Below are 23,335 nucleotides of genomic sequence, written 5' to 3'. Positions count from 1 at the left end.
TATTAATATGAAGTGATGCAGTTTCTAGAAACAACTTTTTCTCCTCAAAGAATTGCATCCTTTGATGAGGCTTTTTCTTTTATTTATATCAGGGCAGATACCGTACTGTATATCACCCTGACATTTTTGACTTCATGACTTAAAATACGAAAATGAATTTAAATTCAAAAATTAAAAACATATTCAAGTCTAAATCAATGTATAAATCGCATTCGTCATGTATTTTGAATAAATTGATAGATGAGCATCTCACCATTGATCCTTATGTTATATAAAAATAATAAGCCAATAAATTGCAACACAAAACATATCACTATGAACTCCCACTCTTTGAAAGTCGATGGCAACCTATATTTGTTTGGTTATGGTCATTCTTAAAAAAGATTTTCGTTTGTGTTCAGAAGAAGAAAGAAAGTCATATAAGCTTGGAACGACATGAGGATGAGAACATGGGTGAACTATCTCTTTAAATAACGGTTTCTGATGATAAGTGCATGTCACACCACCTGTCCATGTTGACATCTGCTGAATTGACTATAGCTTCGACCAAATGATAGATGAATGCGCGACCAAATACCATAGAGTTTGATTGGATGCATGGCCTTTGACATCAACAAAAAGATACTTTGCATTTTAATGATTTGGATTCAGTGTTGTTTCTTCCCTCCTGTCTGGGTTCCTATCAGATCAGACTTGCGACCCCCTGCACTTTTATGTTTCCATCCAGCATTTTAGCATGCCATCACTATGGTTGAATTTCTGCGTGTACCCATAGTGAACCACAGTGACACACTGGAAATCTGGTCACCTTATGTGGCGAGTCACGCTTGTCTGCGAGATGGAAACATGAGGACATTTACTTCACAATGCTGCTGTCAATCACGACCACGCAGCACTCTGGAGCAGCAGATGGTTTCGCAGAACCAAAAACAAATTCATCTGAACCCCAGCAACCGAGGTAAATAGCTCACACGCTTTGAACAGACTCCTGCTGCCGTGGAGAAGGATGTCTGATAATGGGCTCTGTACAGGGTGCCAGCCTTTTGAGCGCCGCATGTCTCCATCTCCTCAGTGCTCATCCATCACACCGGGAGCGATGACGGAGTGGAGGACTGAGGGAGGTCACTCTCCTCATCGTTATTCGCCTGCTGATAAGTGCCAGCGCTCGTCTCTTGAGGACCGTGCATTTAGGGCACTAAATTTGCCACAAAGAAAGTAGGAGGAGACCATATGCCGTCCGTCTTTAGGGGTTGTTAAGAGCCTCTTCACACACTAAGGTGTGATGGAACGTTGAAGGATGAGTTGGAATATGCCATGTGAATCAGGCAGGAAATAATGTTTATTAATGACCATGTGATTGATGTTTCAGAACGCAAATCTGATTTTGGCGTGAATTTTAAAATGAATCTCAGGAATGGGAAAATTGCCCTCCATTGACAGATCAATACATATTTATGTATTTCAGCAAATTAATTCATTTGAATATCCGCCATTCATTTGAATATAAGCCATTACCAGCTTGTTCGCTTCACCTGATGTCTTTATGCTGTAGATCTGGATTTCGACTGGAATGACACGTTTGAAGGAATAGCAGCACCTCTGCTGTCGGTACCAATAAAACTTTTAATGGTGTACTTCAGTATTCTCTTTTAAAACTTACAGGACTGAATTTAAAATACATTCCCTGCATTCATATATATATAAGCAGGGGATTAATTATTACTTTGTCTTGGTGTAATTGTAATTGAAAGCAATAAAAAAGGGATGTAACATGCATGACTAGAAGTGTAAGTGTGACCAAAACATGTTAAGGTCGCGTTTCACCCCAAAATAAAGGGGACAAAAAATATACAGTCATATCATGATATATATATATATATATATATATATATATATATATATATATATATATATATATATATATATATATATATAATGTAATAAGAATAATTTGGTGTTGGTAAGATGTTTCAATGTTTTTGAAATAAGTATCTTATGCTCATCAAGGCATTTTGATAAAAACAGTAATATTGTGAAATATCATTACAATTTAAAATAACTGTTTTCTATTTAAATACTTTAAAATGTAATTTATTGATGTGATCCAAAGCTGAATTTTCAGCATCATTACTCCAGTCTTCAGTGTCACATTATCCTTCAGAAATCATTCTAATATTGCTGCTAAAGAAATATAATTTTATTATTATCAATGCTGAAAACAGTTGCTTAAAAAAAAGTCAGAATTGTGAGATAAAAAGTTGCAATTATCTTTCATTTTTAATATTCTGTGACAGAAACAAGCTTCCATAATATCTTGATGTGTTATTGAGGAGTTTCGTTAGATTGACTTCAAACTAATTTGCGAATGGAACGTTTTTGTTAAAAACCTTTTGTTAAAAATACATTCTTAAAATGTTCTATTGCAGAGTTGGGATCCAGCCAACCCTAATCATTGAGCTTCAAAAACAAAACAAAATGTTAGATTTTTTTTTAACTAGGTCTTTTTTTGCCTATTTTATTTAATTCAAACATGGCAGAATTGATAAAATTGTGCAAAACTTTGTTTAATCTGAACTACCATTTGAACCAAAGACATCAAATATATACCATGTCTATGAACAGTAATGACTTCATATCAAACAGCAACAGTTAAATTAACTTCTCAGCGAGTAAAGCAAAACATCAATGGCAAAAATAAATTGGTTTGCTTTCTAACTACAAAGTTTCGCAGCTTCATACTCTTTGTAGAACGGCTGTTTGGCACTAAAAGTCTGCAGCGAGGTGAGTATTCTCTGTACCTCGGAGCTAGACAGTTTGAGCCTATGTCGGAGTAGGCAGGAGAACAGATCTAATGGCAGTGGTCCAGGAGGAGACAGTCTATTGACCCGGTATCGGATCTCCATTAGCTGCAGCAGGGCAGAGTCTTGAGATCCCTGAGTGTACGGATAGTCCAACTGTAGGATCAGGTCCTGGATAGCCTCGGGGTCAAAGTGAATACTGTAACCAAACAGCTGCATGCTGTTGATCTTCATGTATCCAAAGTTCTGGGAGGAATCCAAAGCTTCTAGAGGCTCGAAGTAGACCGTCTCGTTCCCCTGAGAGGACTCGGTCCGAATGCGGCTCCTCAGGTAAAAGTGAACAGTCTCAAAAAAGCTCTTCCACCGGTTGCCTAAAGTCAAGGTCCAATTGAAGCAATCCAAAGGAATGTCCAGCTTGGTTTTCTCCCAGTCCGGGTAGCTGTTTTGATTGATGGGCATAGTCCAGCTTTCTGAATGGCTTCCGCCAAAAGGGTTGACGTAGACGGACAGCGCAGGCTCCAAGGTGGAGTTCTTGGTCATGCAGATCTGCAGTGAGATGCCCAGGAGCATATGGACACGGTTGGATTTGAACTTGTTGCTCTTTAGCGTAAGCAGCATCCTCTTTCTCCAAGATGGGTCGAACCAAACGTTGAGGCGCACGTCGTTGCTGACGAAGATTGCATGTGTGGTGATGCGGCCGTCTCTGTGTTGCAGTAGGTAGCGTAGCTCCAGGTCTTGTAGGTCTGTCTCAAAGCCCAGGTAGTGGTCTGTGGGGTTGGGTACGGCGTATTTACAAACTCCATGACTGAGAACGTAACCTGGGTTGCAGCTGGAGCAGCGGGTGTGGTTGTCCACGGAGCAGGAAGCGCAACGGTGGCCATCACCCACTTCGCATGGGACGACACCCTGGCACGAGGGGTTCTCGTACGGACAGGCACAAGTCCGTAATTCCTCTGTGTAAAATCCCAGTTGGTTATTCTCACTGCAGTACAGGATGGACAGGGCGAACTGTAGCCAGTAGCCCAAGGGTCTGGGAAAACCAACAGTAAAAAAAAAAAAGTGACTAAACTATTTTATAGCTTGTAATGTATGCAAATAATTGCAAAGATCATAAGGCAATGGTTCGCAACAAACGGTGACTGCCAATAGACAGTTTTGTTTAGCAACAGCACTAATTGGTTTCTAACCTTCAGCTCTGCTAATATCTGCCTTTGAAAGCACTGGTAGGACAAAAGTAATCCATTAGTGCAGCTGTAGCCTCAGAGGCTGTAGTGGGTGGTTAAACAATAGATTAGTCATTAGTCTTTTACACTCGCTTGGAGATCGGACTTGGCTAAACAATTGCGCTTTCAAATCAAAATCCAGTAGTGTAATACTCATTCAAAGTGTTTTCACAATCCCAGAGGGATATTAAATTGCTCAGAGGTTACCCTTTCAAAGCTCAATAGACTTGATCGAGATTTTACTTATGTTTAATTTATGAATCATCAATGCATTACATAAAAAATAGTCACAAAAGAACCAACATTGTTGGTTTTAAAACTTTCTGATGCATATGGACCCCAAATATTGATTTACCCACTCCCATTTTTGGGGGAGAATTATCCCTTAAAGCAAAAGTCTCCATTGATGGTCCTTTTCATTACTGTCTAGGAGAAAACAACTGAGAAGGGATCTTATTTGTGATTCCCTATGGGATGGGATAGAAAAACAATTTCAGCTAAAACAAAATAAAACTGGAACTTCTTCAGTTTAATGATACACAAAAATTCCGAATTCGTTATAGACTAAAACTTTGAAGCTCTTCGTGTAGCTTCATTTGCATAGCATGCATAATTATACAACTAAAAATTAGGATTCATGGGTATAATGTGTGCCTATAAATACATTTTACCTCTCCCTTAGAGACACTATTTTGGGCTGAATGCGGCATCTCTTGCTGAGGCTGAAGAGCTTGTTAGCAGTTCGTCGGGTCTTGGAGAGCAGGAGGCTAACGCGGCTTTCTAGCTGCCTGTAGCGCTGCTGTAGAGCGCTGTCTGTCCTCCACAGTTGCTGGATTCTTGATGAATTTAGAGCGCTCTGTGTTGGTAATTTACCCATGAAGCTCTGGAACTCATCTGATGAAAATGGAAACGTGAATTAACACAGCATTTTTGTGAAGACTTTCAAAATTGTCAGCAAAATACTAGTCTCAGCCTCAGACGTCATGCCCATGGACCGTTGGCTGAACGTCTGATGGATATGGCACACAAAATTGTAAACACTTCAGGAGTTTCAAAGTCGTCATCTGATTGGTTGAATTCTACAGGATTTCTGGGAGACGTGTGTGTCACGTTCTTTAACAGTCCGCATGGAAACAAATATGCCGTGAAGCCAAACCCCCTCATGGAAGAAGAATGCCTTCATGTTGGCAACAGTAATAATGAGCACTAATCAGGCTCAACTAAACGCTTGGTTTTCAAAAGTATGCGAAGTATGTAAAGTTTGCAGCACAGACTCTTTAAAATACGTCCAAGAGTTTTTTATCACTATTTATTTTATTAGTATTTTTAATACTGTAATAGTGTTCGTCTGGTTGCTATAGGTCGGTTGTTTTGTATATTGTAATGGACAATGTTTTTCTCAGAGCAAGCTTTAAGATAACTTAAGATAAGAAATTATAAATAATTAATATAAATGTATAATTAAAAAATAATTTAACTTAAATTAATCAAATCAAAATGTATATTTTCGTGAGTAGCCATTCAGTGTTATTTTAGTATAATTTATAAACTATTGTAGTTTTTCAGTTTTCATTTAAGTTTAATATTTTGTCTTTTTTTATTTCTAAAATATAATTTTTATATTTCTAAAAATGCAAAATAGCTTTTACATTTTTACTTCAGTTCAAGTTTTAGTAGTAATATTACTAAATTATTATTTATAATAATAATAATTTATTACTATTGTAGTTTTTCAGTTTTCATTTAAGTTTAATATTATGTAATTTTGTATTTTTTATATTTCTAAAATATAATTTTTATATTTCAAAAAATGTAAAATAGCTTTTACATTTTTATTTCAGTTCAAGTTTAAGTAGTAATAGTACTAAATACTAAAGTATAATACTACTTAAATATTAGTGATTATGATTATATCAATGATTAATTATTTTTAATAGTTTAATAACTTTGGTTGATAATAACAACACTGGTATCAGGTAATACGTGGGATAATGTACAGTCAGCCGGTCAGTATTCCTTAAAAAAAACCTACAGAAGAGAATTTTTTGGTGAAGTTCCCAAGGAAGGGAGTCTTCCTGGTTAAGCAGTCTTGCGGCCTAATGGAGACACCAGCACTTCATGCATGTGTACGGAAGGGACAAAAAAAGCTCCACAGAGAAAAAGAGAAAAACAAGATGTTATGGCACCTGATTCTTGAAATTCCTGGTTCTCCTGTCTCCAGGCCTCCCTCATGCGCTCCAGGTAGCTTTCCTGGGAGCGGATATCAGCCTCGGGGCAGTTACACTGGGGAAACTCCTTGCTGCATTGGCACCAGCAGTCATTGTCTTTGCACACAAACTGGCCTTCAGCATTGCAGCCTATGTAGCCTAAGGCAGCCTGAACAAAGCTGCTACTTAAATAACTAGGCAGAATAGCCTGAAGCCCTAGAAGGAGAAATACAGAAGTGTGAGGTCGACCACACATGCCTTTGCTTTTCCATGGCTGAGAATCAAAAGGGCCTCAGTCTCGTCAGTTGCTAAATCCTTTAATCTAATTAGCAAGCACAGTCAACTATCAACATTCAAGTTTTGTGTATAATTAGCAGGCTAATTAGACAACGGCGGCAACAACGCTTTGATCATGTTGCTACCATGGCTCATCACACAACCACAACCTCGGGAAAACACTTCAGAATTAACAGCAGAATGAGGGGAAGTGTTTTATGGGGAAGTGTGGGATTGTGTACCTTGCAATTGAACTTTGTTCTCCTGGCTGTGAACCAGAACGGAGCTGACGGAGTCGAGGTTGTCATAGTTACTGCAGCCCAAAGGGCCGGTCCTGGTCTCAGTTACCTGGAGAGAGAGAGAGAGAGAGAAGCAATTATTGGCTTTGTCTAATAAATTGATTGAAGTGGCTGGTGAATATCAAATACACCTGACAAGTGGGTGAGCGATTTTCAATGTAACCATCCCAACAATCAACACTATTTACACTATTTGGCTAATGGATTTCCATATATATATATATATATATATATATAAAATCTACTAGAGTTTGCCCTCATAAGAAGCAATATTAACTTGATTATTCTTGAATCTGATTGGCTGAGAACCTTTTCCAGCCGTGCGATATTCCCCCATTATCAGCATTGGAACCATTTCACCGTTTGTATCACTCCACTTGCAACATTTCTCACAAAGAGTGTCATGGTGGATGAACAAACCACCATCATTTTACAAATACTACTGTTATTGTGTCACGGAATGTAGTTTTAAGAGTTTTTTTTAGGTGAGAATGTAGTTATTTAGATCTCAAATATGCGACTTACATGTAAACATAGCGCATATTTGACTATTTGTTTTGACATTTTCAGAGATTGAGCTCCAGGCCGTCAGCGGCCGTTCAGCAGTTCAAAACAGCTTCTTCTCGGTCAGTCCTACGGGAATTTGCTGCTGGCTCTTATTTACATAGTTTAAACATGAGGTATTATTCATTTTGGGTATATCAAGCAGGCAATCTTTGGGTTTATAAATCTATTAGGCCTACTTTTTCCAGAGCAAATTGATTTGGCCAAGTCAAGTCAAGTCATTTATATAGCGCTTTTAACAATGGATTGTTTCAAAGCAGCTTTACAGAGATAAACATATAATTTAAGGTAACAGAGATTGTTTTGGCTTTATAGTGGTTCTTGAATAATGTTATTTCCAGCTAAAGTTAATTTTGATTGATTCACCTCCGTCGAAATGATCAGACTTTAAACGCGAACCTGTGATTAACGCTGACGGCGTTCAGAATTGATTCTATAGTTATGTGCTTTTGAAAATATGTGCGCAGGTTTGTAATTCCATACAACCCATGCCTAAACAAACTACTTGGCAAAGTAGGGCAAAGTTTATTACTTTAAATTTAACTGAAATCCTGTACTAGCTGCTTTTGTACTTTTGACTGAACTGTTTATTTCCTATTGTACAAATATCTTATACTTTTGTTTATTTAAATATAATTTTTATATAAATAACATGCCGTATTTGGCATTGAGAAAGGGTCCGTTAGTGATTGTGATTTCGACTTCAGTGAAAGTTAGCTAGTTATTGCACCATTCGATGGCTGCAAAGACTGTCTTTACGAGTGAGTCAAGAGCAAAGACTTTTACAGTATATTGAAAAGGACTTACGGTTGTAAACAATAAGACGCAACTTACTAATGCATTGACAAGAGCTGTAATGTAAAATCCTCTGAACTGAAAAGGACAAAGACATCACTTTCCTCAACCGGACATTCAAACTGATTTTGTGATTATGAATATAAGATTGACCTGAAGAATATCAGCTAGATGCAGGTTAATGCCCTCACTTAGTTAATCTCTCTCTCTCTCTCTCTCTCTCTCTCTCTCTCTCTCTCTCTCTCTCTCTCTCTCTCTCTCTCTCTCTCTCTCTCTCTCTCTCTCTCTCTCTCTCTCTCTCTCTCTCTCTCTCTCTCTCTCTCTCTCTCATAATACTCTACTCTATGTAATACAACAAGCTTCAATAAAGCGACTCAACGTTCCTTCATTACTAATTCTAAAGTGACGTTTCAGAATTAGTATAACGGAGGCTTGGGCTCAACTGTTAAACTGCCAACTTGAGATTTAAATCCATGGCGGAAGGAAATAGTTCTGTACAAAAGAGGGATTTTAAAGACACTCCATTGTTGTTTCTTATGTATTTACACACTTGTTCCGTCAGACTGTCGGTCACACTTTAGATTAGGATCAACTTTTCTATTAACTAACAATTAACTACGACTTATTTATAGTTTGTAAGGTAGTTGTTAAATAGGTATTGGGTAGGATTAAGGGATGTATTATGGGCATGCAGAATAAGGCATTAATATGCGCTTTAATAATTAATAAATAATTGTGCTCTAATAAACAGCCAATATCCTATTATTCATGCTAATAAAATAGTTAATAGTGAGAATTGGATCATAAGGTGTTACTAAAGTAAGTGTGTGTGTGCGTGCGTGTGTGTGTGTGTGTGTGTGTGTGCATGTGTGTGTGTGTGTGTGTGTGTCTGTATAGTTTTAAATTTTTATTTCAAAGATTTATATTTCAAATTAATGCTGTTCTTTTGATCTTTTTAATCATCAAATTCTGAAAAACTTTTTCCACAAATTTTTTTTAATCAGCATGACTTTTTTTCAGCATTGATAATAAATGTTTCTTGAGCAGCAAATCAGCATATTAGAATTATTTATGAGATGTGACACTGAGACTGAATCTTTTGAATATATTACTCTTTTTAAAAACAATATTTAATATTTTATATCTGAGCATAAATTGTATTAATTTTTAATTCATTGTTTTCAACTCAAATGTAAAAAAAAAAACCCTCCTAATATTTCCAGGTTCTCCATGACTACCGGTAGTTCTCATTCACTTCGCTTTGTCTATTTTCTGTTTTTAAATATTATTTAAATCATTATATATTTTTAAATTTTAGTAAAAAAAAAAAACACAAAAAAAACCCCAGCACTTTTTGTACTTGCAAAAGCAACGGCAACTATGTAGTTCTACTTCTGTTTGTGTAATGATGCAAGAGTTGGTTGCATCTGGTCCTAATTTATCATGAAACTAATTAGGTTAACACCACTGTATTTAATTAACATTTTTATTATCTTTGCGCAGCCCAGAGAGCACTGTTTTGTCTCTTTATTCTGCGGTGGCATAAAACTATGGATTTTATTCAGCGAAATAATGTAAAAGCTGAGATAGTTCATCATTTATGGAAAAAAAAAAGCTATAAAAAGTTTTCAAACGACATGAAGTCAAGGGCAAGAATCAGCGGAGTGTGAGAGAAACAGAGAGCGAAAAATCACAACTTCATTACACCCACAGCAGGCTCTTACGCTTCTGGAGGGAGATTCATTAAATCCTAAAAATTCTCTCTGAGGTCCGAGCCAGCTCATTGTCCCTGGAAAGGCCAAACACACAATAGGCCTGTTGTTGCACTCTGCATGTAATTGTACATCAAACAAATACATGAGAAATGTCGTATTCTGAACGTGGCAAAATGACAAAAATGTTGTGAATATGGGGGAAGGGAAGATTTTACTTGTCTGTTCTTCATGCAGAGCTATTTAATGGCTTCAGAATATAGGGTGAATTTTATTATTATTGCGTGTGGGGGGGATTATATGAGATTTTACAACCTGAACTAACTATATGCTCATATAAAAAGCTAATAAAAACGTAAAATTATCTGATATTTTAAGGGGTCATATGATGCTATTTTAAAATATTGAGTGTAAGGGAATAGGTTAACATGCTTTAATTGCAGTTCCTCTATTCAGTGTGTCTGAAACGTGCTGATTTCTACAAAGCTCCTCCTTCTGAAAAGCTCAGAGTGCTCTGATTGGCCAGCTGGCCCAGTGCGTTGTGATTGGCCACACCTCCAGCGTGTGTCAGAAATGTGAAAGCACCAAGCTTCAGCTTCCAAGGCGTTAAGCAAATGTAAACACACAGCTAATAATGTCAGCGGTTTTCCCTTATCAGTTCGAGCCCGATTCTTAAAATGTTTCACAGTGGTAATTTGTCTTTGTAAATAGCCTGTGTTGTACTCTCCCAGGTTCAGGAAACTGTCCTCTGTAAAATGTGCTGTGCACAAGTAAACTTTTGGGTTGTACTGCTGTAGGAACAGATTTATAAAGACATCTTAACGTCTGATTCCTAATTTCATCCATTTTTGAAAGGCCAAACTTCACATCAAGCCACACAGCATATCTGTGACATGAAGCCTTGTCTTCTTACTTTGCGTATGCCTTTGGGAGAGCATTTTGCTAATATTTTACATTGTGACGTTTGAGGCAGGTCGTTTGATAGAATAAATCCCTTTTTGGGACACTACTTTGTAACTTTGCAGATCTTATACATGCATAAACATTACACACTAAAGGAAAAGGAAAACATTAAAAAGCATCATATGACACCTTAAACTCTTTCCCCGCCAGCCTTTTTTTTTTTTTTTTTTTTTTAAGTTGCCAGCCACCACCAGCATTTCTGATCATTTTCACAAAAGTTTCATGGCCCCCAGAATATTTTGTTGTATGAATATCTGAACATGCAATTTATCAAAAGAAAGAACAAAGCCTTTTAAACGAACGAGTTTTATTCTAGCTTAATGAATTTTGAGTAAAAAGCTGCAAAAATCTTGTTTTTGTCAAAGACTACATCCAGATTAGATTCAGACCGATGATCAAAACACAGATGGAGTAGATCGAGTCCATCAACACCCCTAAAACTTCACAGTCTTATAGCTCGTCCTGGGTCGACATTTCATTCAGTGACATTAGGCAGTTTTGATTTATATGTTGATGATCACATTATTTTACATATGCATATGATTACATAAGCTATCGCTTGTTTCTGCTTCTTCTTCACGTGTCTTTTGTCTTTTTGTGATGTTCGATTCTTGAAACGAATCGTTCTTTTGAGCTGGTTCTCAGGGAGTAACCCGGATAGCCGGTTCACTTATCGAACTGAATCAAACTTTAGTTCCGGGTTGACGACGCAAGACACACAGCCAGAGTAGCACGTCAGACTCAAAAAGAACCCAAAAAGCCGGTTCAACCAACTGTGGAAGTTTTCAGAGGATTACTGAGGAGTCTGAGTGAGTGAGTTGATGATAATATGCAAGCCTGTGGCAATAAAGTTTTATTAAAACCTGCAAAAACCTTTCTGTCAAAAGATGTAAATACATTTTACTATAGTTTATTGTGCATTCAGATTATATTTTAAGTTGTTAAGCAAAATTAAGAAGATTTTAAGTATATAATTCTATATACAACATGACATCATGACTTTGCGTAAACATACACGCCACTTTCAATTCAAGTGGCGTGTTATCTATACGCATTTTGAGCTATCCGCGTGTATGTCCACGCCGAAATCTTTTGCGTGTATGTCTACGCCATTAAATGTCCGAGTGATTCCGCGTGTATGTGTACGCCGTTAAATGTCCGAGCGAAACGAAGCAAAATCTATATCTACATCTGTGGAGCGATATTTCTTTTCCTAGGATGGTAGGAGAAGACTCATAAATGGTATTAACCCCAGTGACGGGTAGGTTTAGGGACGGGGTTGGGGTAGGTCATATATTTATATATACATAATACAGTAATATAACGTTAAGTCAAAGGCGTTGATAAACACGCTGAAAAGCGATTATGCGTGTTGATAGCACGCCAAAAATGGAAATACGAATTGGCGTGTCATACATACGCCATTTCATGAGATCAGTCTGCTATATAAGACATGTAGATCATATCCACGTTTGTGCTTCAATGTCTGTAATGTGTGCTGTAGGTGCGAAACTTTTAGAAATCTTATCCAAGATGTAAGCTACTCAAGTTGATTCCAACATTAAGGATCAGCGAATTAAACACCATTAACTTAAGTGAATGAAAGGCAATAATCAGCAATATGTGTTCCACAAATAACTTTTTATTGGAATGTTTCAATCTGCGTTTACACAAATGACTTTATTTGAATGTTTCCTTGATATACTTGAAAGTATTTTGGAAATGCGTAGTGCCATCATTGCATGATGACGTATGGAACCAATGAATCTGGGTTTTTTTAACTGGTTCATTGAAACAAACTGTCCGAAAGCAGCGGTTCGCGGAAATGAATCAGACTTTACATCACTAGTCTTTTGATCAGGAGATTCTGTACTCTTTCAGAAGATGTGCCATATCTCCCCCTACCTTATAACAGTGAAAACACGGAAAGCCGGAAATTTCCGTCAATAGCAGGGAAGTGTTGTATCATAAATGACGGAAGTTTCCGTCAATGGTGGGGAAAGAGTCATTGGCTCACAGTCATGATATCATTACCTGTTTTAGATTTTTGTCTGTGTAATTGAGAAGTCACTGCATGTATACATGGCATTTTAATGCATTTTTGAATAAATTACATTGTTATTATTATTATTAAACCTATTTAAGTGTCACAACTTTGACCATTTGGAACGACAAATGTTAGTAAATAATGACAGAATTTAAATTTTTGAGTGAACTGTTTCTTTCAAAGCACTGATTGACACTGAATGACAACATTTTCCCAAACACTGGGAAATCAATGCTAAAACAAATCTTTCCTGGCGAACTTAAAGACACTTTATGTGGTGAAAATTGATTTCCGTTATCTAAATGATGGTGTCCCGGTGATCATGTTTAATTTAGGAGCCAGAAAGCATCATGTGAAGGTTAATGTTGTTTAGCCTTCTTTTTTCCGCTTTACTGAAGAGTAAAAAACTGTGAATAATGGGACTGTGTTTAAAGCCTCTTTCCAAACACTCTGGATTTACTGCTTTGATTAATACAAAGCCAGAAGCTTTTATTGTCTTTGTTAATATTAAAAAAACTCATTCAAACAGCGAGAAATCACCACCTTATAAGTGAATCAATAAACTTAATGAATAACACATCACATTAAAAAAACTATTATTGCTCACAGACAAATCATTATTCTTCTGAACACATTTAACTCCATTAATTAGTGTTAAGACAGACAATTGTTCAAAGCACCAATGAGGTCAGTTGCCGATGCCATCTGTGACTATACCGAAGACCCAGCAAAACTAATGAGGCCAATTGATTCAGCAGCGGTGCATCATAATCAAACTTCTAATTTATGCTCTCAAACACCTTTCGAATACCGTCCTCCCTCACCTGATCATCCATAAGAGAAACACTGAAGAATCATCCAACTAGCTCATTTAACACCTCGGCTAACCTTATAATGCATCTTCCATACATCTGTTTTCGTGCCTCAGAGCTCACTTCATGCTAGATGCAACTAATGAGTGGAATTAGTCAATGCAGAAAGGAATCTAAATGGAAGAGCCAGGCAGATCCATCACCGTGATGCATGTTGTGACTAACACCGACAGGCGCTTTGTCCTCATTAATAGCAACTTAGCCCGGGATCCTCTTAGTAAACGGGCTCAGACCCCAAAACAGTTTGCCTGACTGAGATTGCAAATGACTGAATGTGGCAGGGCAGAGTTGGAAATGGCCTTTGAATTGAAAACTGCTGCATTGGATTAAGTCGCTGCTTTACTGATGACTGCTTGAGACTTTTTCCAAAGGAAACCTTGGGTCATTCATATCTGAAGCACTTCAGTGGTTTAGGCACAGATTTATATTTAAAGGCTGTACTTGGCACGGGCACTTTAAACAAAGCCTGCGCAAATGAGATCAGTGTGGAGTCTATCACGAACGCCGCAGGCGCAAGGTTACGCTGCTGATAACTGCATATTGAATAATGAACTCACCTTCGAGGCAGTAATAATTGTATGCAAGAGGAAGACGTTTGCTCGTACTGTATGTATCGCCTGCGGTTGTATGCATGAATCCAACATAAATTCACGTAGAACATCGTTCCAGGTTCTCCTGTGTTGGTACCAGTGAGATAAGTTTTAAGTTGCAAAGAAACTGACTTAAGGCTTCTAAACTAGAGACTTTGGCACGATACGAGTCTTTAAGGAGAAATATCTTCTCTGAATACTGCAATACTGTTTAGTAGAGATGAGTCAGTTCTAGTTATGATTCCTTAATTGTTCTATTAATGATTATTTTTGTAATTACTTTTTAGCAGTTACTATTTTGAATGAAAAGTAGCTAAAGCCTGCTCAATAAGGCGTTAAATTTCACAAGATGATGACGTAATGCGCCAATTGCCGGCACTTTACATTTGTTTTCTCTCCTAATCTGTGCTCACATACTGTATTTTAATATAATATATAGCTGAATGTCCAATAAAGCTGTTCTCACTTACATATTTTCTCAGATAATGGAACGAGTATGATATAGTGACTGACTGATTAACCAGTAGTCCAAAAGTTGATTTGTTACTAGTCGCTTTTTTGAAAAAGGAAAAAAAAAAGTCACTAAAGGAGTGTGAAAAGTTTGCTAAATTGGCAACTGCTTTTTATAAGCGCCAAGTGGCCTTAAAATGTGTATCAAATAGCAATAATGTTTCTCTATACCTAACATGTTGTCATATGCACAATCAGTCAATAACTAACTACTCAAGTTTTAAGAACAACTAAATACAGTAAATTCAGTGGAATGTGTTTGATTCAGTAAAACAAAACTGGTTTGTGTATATATAACAAAAATATATAACAGACTACATTGGTTGGGCTGTATGTTTTTGATTCACTTAAAAGAACCAAAATGCAAGAGTCATTCGTTTGAAAAACAGACTATACTGGTTGTGTGGTAGGTTTTTGATTCATTAAAAAGAACCAATTCAAAAGAGTCATTGGTTCCTAAATCAGACTTCACTGGTTTTACTGAGTTTTCATTCAGGAAAGAGACTGCAGTCAGTGATATTTAAAAAAATAAATTGAACTGATTCAGAATAAGGTTCCCCAGGTGTGGCCATTTGCTCCACAGCAGCACTTCAATTCAATGGCCACAGCTGGCACAGCATCCTAAGGTTTAAAGAGACTGAAATACAGTGTAGAGAAAAACAGCAGACAACAATCATGTGGTTTCTTTTTCCCTAATAGATTGGCCGGTCACCATTTAAAACATGCTAGAAATACAGAACAATTCATGACATTAAATGTATATGTATATCATTATCACGTAAAACGCTATACTGGGGGGTTGGTTTAGCATGAGGGAAAACAAATCCCTGTTAACACAGTTATCCATTGAGATTTACAAATCAGTGGCCATTCAAGGAAAGAAAGGCATGCCTGAATGTTGTTCAGTGGATTTCCTTTTTAATTGCTCCCTTGCTGACTTGGATAATGAGTAATGAACAAACTATCCATTTTAATAGTACATGGTATTAAGATAAAATGGTCAGTTGATTCAAGTAAAACCTCCAAGACTTACGTTTGGATAATTATGGCTTAATGAACAAGGACATTTTGCGAAATAATACTCTTTCTTTTGCTACAACAGAGTCCATAAAACGTCCTGGTTGCGTATGCAACCCACCGTTCCCTGAAGGAGTGAACGGAGGACGTAGTCGACGTCAACTGAATGGGATCACGCCAGGGAGCCAGTCATTTTCGAGTACTATTGAACGAGCCAATGGAATAACAGGGGGGAGGATGAACCGAACAGTGACGGCAGAGGGAAGACACGGGCTTGCCGGAGGGAGCCGTACCGTGGAAGAATAGACATATGGGATTGCCGTAGGGATCACAACATATGGACCCAGCCTAACACAGGTTCCACCAGTGCATACGAGTGATAGGGCTGGCTTCAAACATTCTGCTGCGTCCGTTGCCGAAGGGTATGGAGGAACTCGACAGGATTCGGCTAATAAGGGGAACTCTACTGGAGCAAGAATTGCGCACGTATCCAGTTCATAGGAGGGGAATGGCGCAGCAAGCCGACACTTCGAACCGGGCTTACAGTGAAACTGGCTTCATGTGCAGGGAGCCCACGGGAAGCAGCGGTTCAAAACATAGGCTAGTTCTCTTTGGAACGTGATAGGTGTCGCCCAGCCCCTAACTTTATTAACCTGTTAAGCTTCAAGCCCACTTTTGAAAAATCCCCAGAAATGACATACCCAAACTAAAACAGATACAGTTCATGAACCCTTTGCACTAAAAGCACAAGTATGATCTAATTTGAAAGCTGACACCTGGTTGTTTATTGTAAATGTAGAATTAATTATTGTCATAATGAAAAAAACAATTTTAAATAGCTTCAAAGTTTTGTAAAGTTATTAGAAATTTATTTTTATGAAACATCTTCATGAAAATAAAATTGAAGTTGGCCCTGGAGCAATCTAGAAATGCACTGCAGCTAAAGCCACATGTCTGACCATTTTATATTTAAAATCTGAAAATGATAAGTATAAAGCTCTGTATTTAGTTAAATGTTTTTCAAGATCATGTCAAATTACTTTATTTTGATTAGACTCTATTAGCAAACTGATGTTTAGTCATCTTCTGAGTCATCTATTCAGTCTATTGTCTCTATTGTTTTGTGGTGCCCCATTCAGTCTCAGTCTCCCCTGCACACATTTACACCTCTCCAGACTGGTTATTATGGCTCTAAATATGCATTTCTTTTGTCTGCATTACAGCTACTAACGACTGGCTATTCACAAGCTATTCATAGGGTTTCAAACCCTAATTTCTTTTATCAAAGTTCTCACTAAATATTTGAAACTGGTATCAAATGCACTGAAACATTTCAGTAAGCATTCCTATTTAGAAAAAAAATCATAAAACAATAACTGCTCGTGGCAGGTGCGCCTGGGCTCGCTAGCATGTTAGCTTAGCACACCATCAATACACGACCATTTATGAGATTAAAACTATGTTTGCGCTCCAAACTCACTATATAACGCAAGTCTAGTGTTTTAAGTAATCTTCTGTGATCTAACTTGGCTTCAGATAAAAAAAAAAAATCAGACAGAAAATGTATTATTTAGTGTTCTGAACGATGATGAAATCTATATCGATTAGCATTACATTATAAATATAATCTATTATTATGAAATACCTGGCATGGCTTGAAGAACACAGGTAACTCAAATATCATTGCAATCATGTTTATTGTCTTCAAAACATCTTTATCTGCATGTTACAGCGATCTCTGTACTTTCTGTATCACTCAGTGACGTCCTGGAATGTCACATGACTATGGGTCTTCTTCATGATCCATTTATGGACTTTTATTGGACATAATAGCGCCCCCATGCTATTGGTATGAATGGAAAACACAGCACATCTCAGTAAGAAGCGATCATTATGATTACATCGACGCATTTGGGTATAAATTCAATAAATATTATTCCTGTCTATAGAAATATGATGTGAATCTATGAGAATATATCAATATTTCTCCACATCTGCACATTGTTGAGCTAAAAGCCCTCAGGGACGTTGTTTTGTGAATCGCTGTCATGACGACAGCACGGAGTGTTTTTTATGAATGGCCAGCTGACGCTCATAATTCATATTAAAGGTATCGACTCATTTTTTTCATTTCATAACTCCTGACACAAATTAAGACATAACTGTCACTATAAGTTTCTCAGAATACAATAGTGGTCAAATACTGAATCTTGAGTCTTATATCTTTTTAATGATGTATAGTTTGTCAAGGTATAACATTAAATCTGATAGTATATTTGAACTAAAAAAAAAAAAAAACGCTTCAGTGCGCCGACGCTCTGGAGAAGGTTAAGAGGTTAACATCTATTCAGTGAGGCACTCTGTGTCAACGCCTAGGAGAGAGCAATACTCTCACTTAGGAGGAGCTCACCACCCAGGTGGGCACGTGTATCTTGGGAAAACTTTCTTACCAAGATGAAGGCAACCACATGTAGTGGACCAACCTCTGCTTGGAAACAGCCTTCCCTTCTGCTGGTCTCCGTAACAGACAAGAGCTGGTCTGAGGTCCAGGCTTTACATTCTGTCCACGTATAACCGCAATGGAGCAGACGGAACAGAGAAAAGCCAGGGCTGAGTCTGCCTCCTCCGGGGCAGCGCTTGCAGTCTCACCGCCTGGTCCCGTGGGAGAGGTAGGAACCTTGGGCAAATCTCCAGGCCGGGGTCTCAGATTTCGTGAGAGGTAGCCGGCCCGAACTGCAGGGACGATTCGCTGACCAAAATGTAAGCAAGTCCCTACCCTCTAGTAGAGACCAAGCAAGCAGGAGAACTGTTTTTTTTTAAAACAGGACTTTTAACTCACTGCCTGAAGAGGCTCAGGGGAGGTCTCTGAGTGCAGTAGCACCAGGCTCACTGGGGTTTTAACACATTTCTGTGAGGGCCCCAGGGTCAGCTGTGGCCAGAATCTTTTCTGTGTCGAGGAATGCTCACTCAGACAGGAGAAAGAAGAACTGGCGGAGGGACGAGTCCGGGGTGGGCAACAGATGTAACTGTACGGTCCTGAAGTGGTCCCAAACAGCTGGACCACCTGGGGACGGAGTCTCCACTCTCCCTAGGCCACAGCTGTCGTGAGGCTTGTCAGCGGCACAATTGAGCTGGCCAGAAGTAATGAGTAGAATGAAGCGACATCAGAAGCTTCTGACTCCGAGGAGGAGGTGGCGGACAAGTTGTGACCGGCGAGGGAAGCGTAGCGCAACGGTCACAATGTTGTCTTTTCAGACCAGTACAAATTCGCTGAGTAGCTTGGTCTCAAAGCGAGATGAACTGCAAGCAACTTGAGGCAATGGATGCCAATGCAGTTGGAGGGCCATCCCAGACCTCCATTACTGCATGGCCCCTCAGCCAGTATTGATGGACACTCATTCTAGGGGCCGTTGGCCCGGAGAAACAAAAGGACTGTTACGACTGAGGGTTTGGCAGCAGGGTGCTTTCACACGGAGCGTGCCGCTCTGCCACGGCCACCTCGGGACTCGGCCGTGAAGTCAGTGTTGAAGTGGTCTTCATATGGAGGAAGCCAAGCAGCTGCGTCTACCATATGCCACAGGAGCCTCTGAAGAGTTTGAGTGGGACCCTTTCTCACTTCTATACAGCACTAACCATCCACACACTCTTTTTCAGAGATGCGGTGGACCGAATCCATCTCCAAACTAGAAAAGAGATCCTCAGTCCATGTACGAGTTTACTCTTTCCCTGTTGACCTGAGGACCCAACTGGCTATGATCACTTGAAGGGTAGGACTTTGTACTGATACTTCACACCTTTCGAACGCACAAACACAGGATGGCCTGTGGTGCGGAAGGATAGAGATCTGAAGTACATGTCTCGCAGGTCGAACGCTGCAGACCAATCTTGAGGACGGAGCATTTGGAAATGCATCTCTGTGTAACAAATTGAACGGAGGCTTTCGAAAAAGGGCCGTCTCAATTAACGCAGGGCCAAGATGGTCGTGACCCACCTTTCTAGGGTACAATGAAGTATGGGCTTATAGAAGCCGGCCTTCATATCGGCTGGAGGGAGCGTTTGCATCACGTCCTTCGCCAGTAGACTGCGATATGTGCACACAAGACAGGAGCGCTGCTCAACACTTAGGTGTGACTAAAGTCACTATTTTTTAGGAGCATATTTGCTCAACACCTAGGTGTGATGAATGTCACTGAGCTTGGGCGGAAGCCGAGCAAAAAGGAATCGCAAGTCGAGTCTGATGGTATAGTTTGGGGCCATCTGGACCGGTTGGGAAGCATTTTTGGCTTCCACAAACCGGGCCAGGGGACCACAGACGTACGCGAGGTGGGGCAGCGAGATGGAGGACAGGGACCCGGCTCAGAAGGCCCTAAGGTGGCCCGAAGCAGGGTCTGAGTGTGTTGCACAACACTTACCTGTCTCCAGGAGACGGCCAGGGATGCGTGAGAAGGTGGATGACCGGGTCCTCGAACCACACCCAGCTGCCGTGCTGGCGACAAGAGGGGGCTGAGGGGTGCAAGGCTTTACAGGGTCGCACACCGCCAGACTTATCCTCTTGGGACTCAGGAACAGAGGAATTTGCTCTTTCTTTAAAAAGTGTGTGTACCGCTTGCTATGCTTTTTTGGGAGCCAGCGGTGGAACAGGCACACACACAAACGAAGACTCCACCCAACCCTCTCCCGGGAGGGAGTGGATCGATGACCAACTCCAAGAGCATCCTCCTCCATCCTTGAGCGGCCCCCCTCAGGAATGCTTTCGCTGTCGCTTGCCACCTGGCTTGGCAGCGCCTGGAGCAGGCTGGGCGTCCCTACTGCGGCCGGCTCCATGCTGAGGCCAGGCTGGAGGCTGCTGCGCAGGCCCAGCGGGAGCGGCGGCAGGGGAACGCCCGCCGGGGCAGGATGTGCCAGATGGTCTCCGTCTGCACTTGGGCGGCAGAGAACTGTTAGGCGCAGTTCTCCGGCGCGTCGCCGACCAGCCCTACCTGGGAAATTGGGGAGACCAGGAACCGAACCTTGTCCGCATCTGCCATATCAACCAGGCTGAGCTAACAATGGAGCTCCTGAACCACTAAGGAGGACATCACCAGACCGATCGCGCACGCCATGCCACTCGTGCCCCGGAGGGCGAGGTCGGATGCAGTGCAGTGCTCACCTATGAGCGCACGGTCTGGGCTACCCTCGCGCATGTCCATGAGTGCCCTGACCTGATAGACAAGGCTTGCCCACAGGCTTTGTAAGCTCTGCCCATCGGAACGGATGAGAACTCACAGGCCTTAGGAGGGGAGACGAGGATCCCCCCAAAAGGCAGCGGCCACTGGACATAGGTGCACATGTGTCACGACAGATTGCTCCACTGGAGGGATAGCCTCGCAACCCTTCACTGCTCCTCCATCAAGGGTAGTGAGGGGGAAAAAGCTATTCAGACAGCTATTCAGACAGTTTCTGGCAGAGAAAGGTGCCGTCCACAACCTGGTAAGCTCTCCATGCACCATGAAAGAAAGGCCCAGTGCGGCGGCGAGCTGAGAACCAGCGCGGCCCGCCCCGAGATACCAATCCTCCAACCGTGACTGAGCGTGACACGGTGGAAGATTCCACTTGAGCCCGGCAGCCTCGGCGGCCCGTTTTCAGCATAGCTGACATATCTGGATCTGGCTCGGGCAACGTTACACTCCCAGATGGAGATAACACAGCCGAGTCATCATCACAGCCGAGTCATCATCTCCATAGACCAGCTCACCCTCCGATGCAGCTATCGACATCTTATCCTCTGGGGGAATCCCAATTGAAACGGCTGATCAGTCCATTACAGAGGGACCAGCACGTTTCAACAGGAATTCCATCGGTGTGATGGAGGAGTGAGGAGCCCACAGGGAATGGTTACCGGGCGAGACATCCATCACTATCCTCCGATCACCCATCCCACGTGGCACCCGGGGGTGGGGCATGGTAATGGGGACTCTAGCTTCGCGGACGAAGGCGAGTCTCGATCTCAACACCGCGACAGTCATATCCCCGCAATGGGAACATGAACCGTCCACAAAAGCTGCTTCAGCGTGCTGTAAGCCCAAACACATGATATAACAATTGTGACCGTTCAGAGAGGAACAGGGAACGACCGTATCCAGAAACGCACAGGTGGAATGACATCTTGAAAAAGACGCAAACGCACCCGTGTTGCTCTTTCAGGAAATAGGACTCACGGAGCACACAGGGGAATGACCCAACACTGAACAGTGAACTGAAACAGTGAAGCACTCACCTTTCCACCCTTTAACCCCCTGGGGTCGGCTATCGCGCCGGCGCGATTGTCTCGCTTTTTTTCTTATCAGTGTAAAAGAGACTCAAAATACTCGGTTAATTTTGATCTTACATATAAGTGTTGTACATCATTAGATCCTGTTAAGTTTATATTTTTTTTGTGGATACTCACAATAAAAACAAAGTGTTGTGCTTTTCACAAAATAAAGAAAAACAAACATGATGCGAGTTCTGCGTTCTCTCTGTCAGTGAAGTCCATTCTGAAACGCGTCCTAAGATTAACTGTAACTCCGCGATTACTTGTCACACAGGCACGAGAGGTTTTTCTTTATGAAGCTTAAATTCTCTTCTTTTAAATGAAGTAATTTATATAAAAAACAAATATTCTCAGTTTATGCAATCTGTATGAAAAGAGAGTGCTGTCAGTATTTTTTTCCCCAGCTCATAACACTTCATTATGCGTTAATCTGACACGCCCACGGAGGACGCGCGCTATTCAAACGCAAATGTCGAGGCAAGCCATGACAATGCCCACATCAGCCGTTCCACCGCGGCGGTAAAATGTGTGGTGTATTTACTGCCTTTTACCGCTAAGAGGCGCTACAATCATAGACTCTGAAAAGTGTTCGTTTATTCCGGTTTATTCTCTCTAATGCGTAATCTGCTGCCGCACCGCGCTGATTCAGAGCGATTGAAAGCTGGTAGCAGAAGAATTCAACAAGTGAAACGTAGTTAAAATAATTCATAATCACAATACTGAAATTAGGCTACTGAAATGTAATTGAATAAATAATGAAAACATTTCAACATAAAACATTGCAATAAAAACATTTAGGCTACATGAATGAGGCTTTACAACTTTAACAGCATACAGAAGACAGCTCAGTGATCAACGCAACGACACGAGCTTCGAGGAGCTTCATTCGACCCGAGATCGAATCTCAATGTAGCATACATGTTGTTAACCGATGTTGTCCTACGTTTATATTTTCCCACCTTGATGCTTAAATAGGTAACTGTTTATATCTGTTTACTTATTTAAAGTCAAGAGTTTTGTTTGATTATCATTACAACATAAATTTGCTACATTCCTGTAGAACCGCAGCCGCTGCACAAACGACAAAAACTGATGAAGGAAGATTGTCAGCCGATTGGATCAGAAAATGAAAATGAAGAAGCTCGTCTTTAGTCTGCTAAATTATTGTGT

General features: G+C 40.3%; 1 protein-coding gene across 2 annotated transcripts in view; it reads right to left on the bottom strand.

The window, feature by feature from the left end:
- Window positions 1–2,543: 2,543 nt before the first annotated feature.
- The window catches only part of brinp3b (bone morphogenetic protein/retinoic acid inducible neural-specific 3b), a 45,888-nt gene continuing 25,096 nt past the window's right edge, over window positions 2,544–23,335 (bottom strand). For both annotated transcript variants that reach the window (XM_056263767.1, XM_056263778.1), the window contains 4 exons: window positions 6,747–6,852; window positions 6,208–6,444; window positions 4,693–4,915; window positions 2,544–3,828 (listed from right to left, as the gene is read on the bottom strand). In XM_056263767.1, coding sequence (XP_056119742.1) covers window positions 2,712–3,828; window positions 4,693–4,915; window positions 6,208–6,444; window positions 6,747–6,852 — 1,683 coding nt within the window. In that variant the 3' untranslated portion in view covers window positions 2,544–2,711. The remainder of the gene's footprint in view (window positions 3,829–4,692; window positions 4,916–6,207; window positions 6,445–6,746; window positions 6,853–23,335) is intronic.

The sequence above is a fragment of the Rhinichthys klamathensis genome, unplaced genomic scaffold, assembly GCF_029890125.1.
Source record: "Rhinichthys klamathensis goyatoka isolate OS25496 unplaced genomic scaffold, OSU_Roscu_1.1 h1tg000011l_1, whole genome shotgun sequence".
Taxonomy (NCBI): Eukaryota; Metazoa; Chordata; class Actinopteri; order Cypriniformes; family Leuciscidae; genus Rhinichthys; species Rhinichthys klamathensis.
This window is presented reverse-complemented; position numbering and strand designations above follow the sequence as displayed.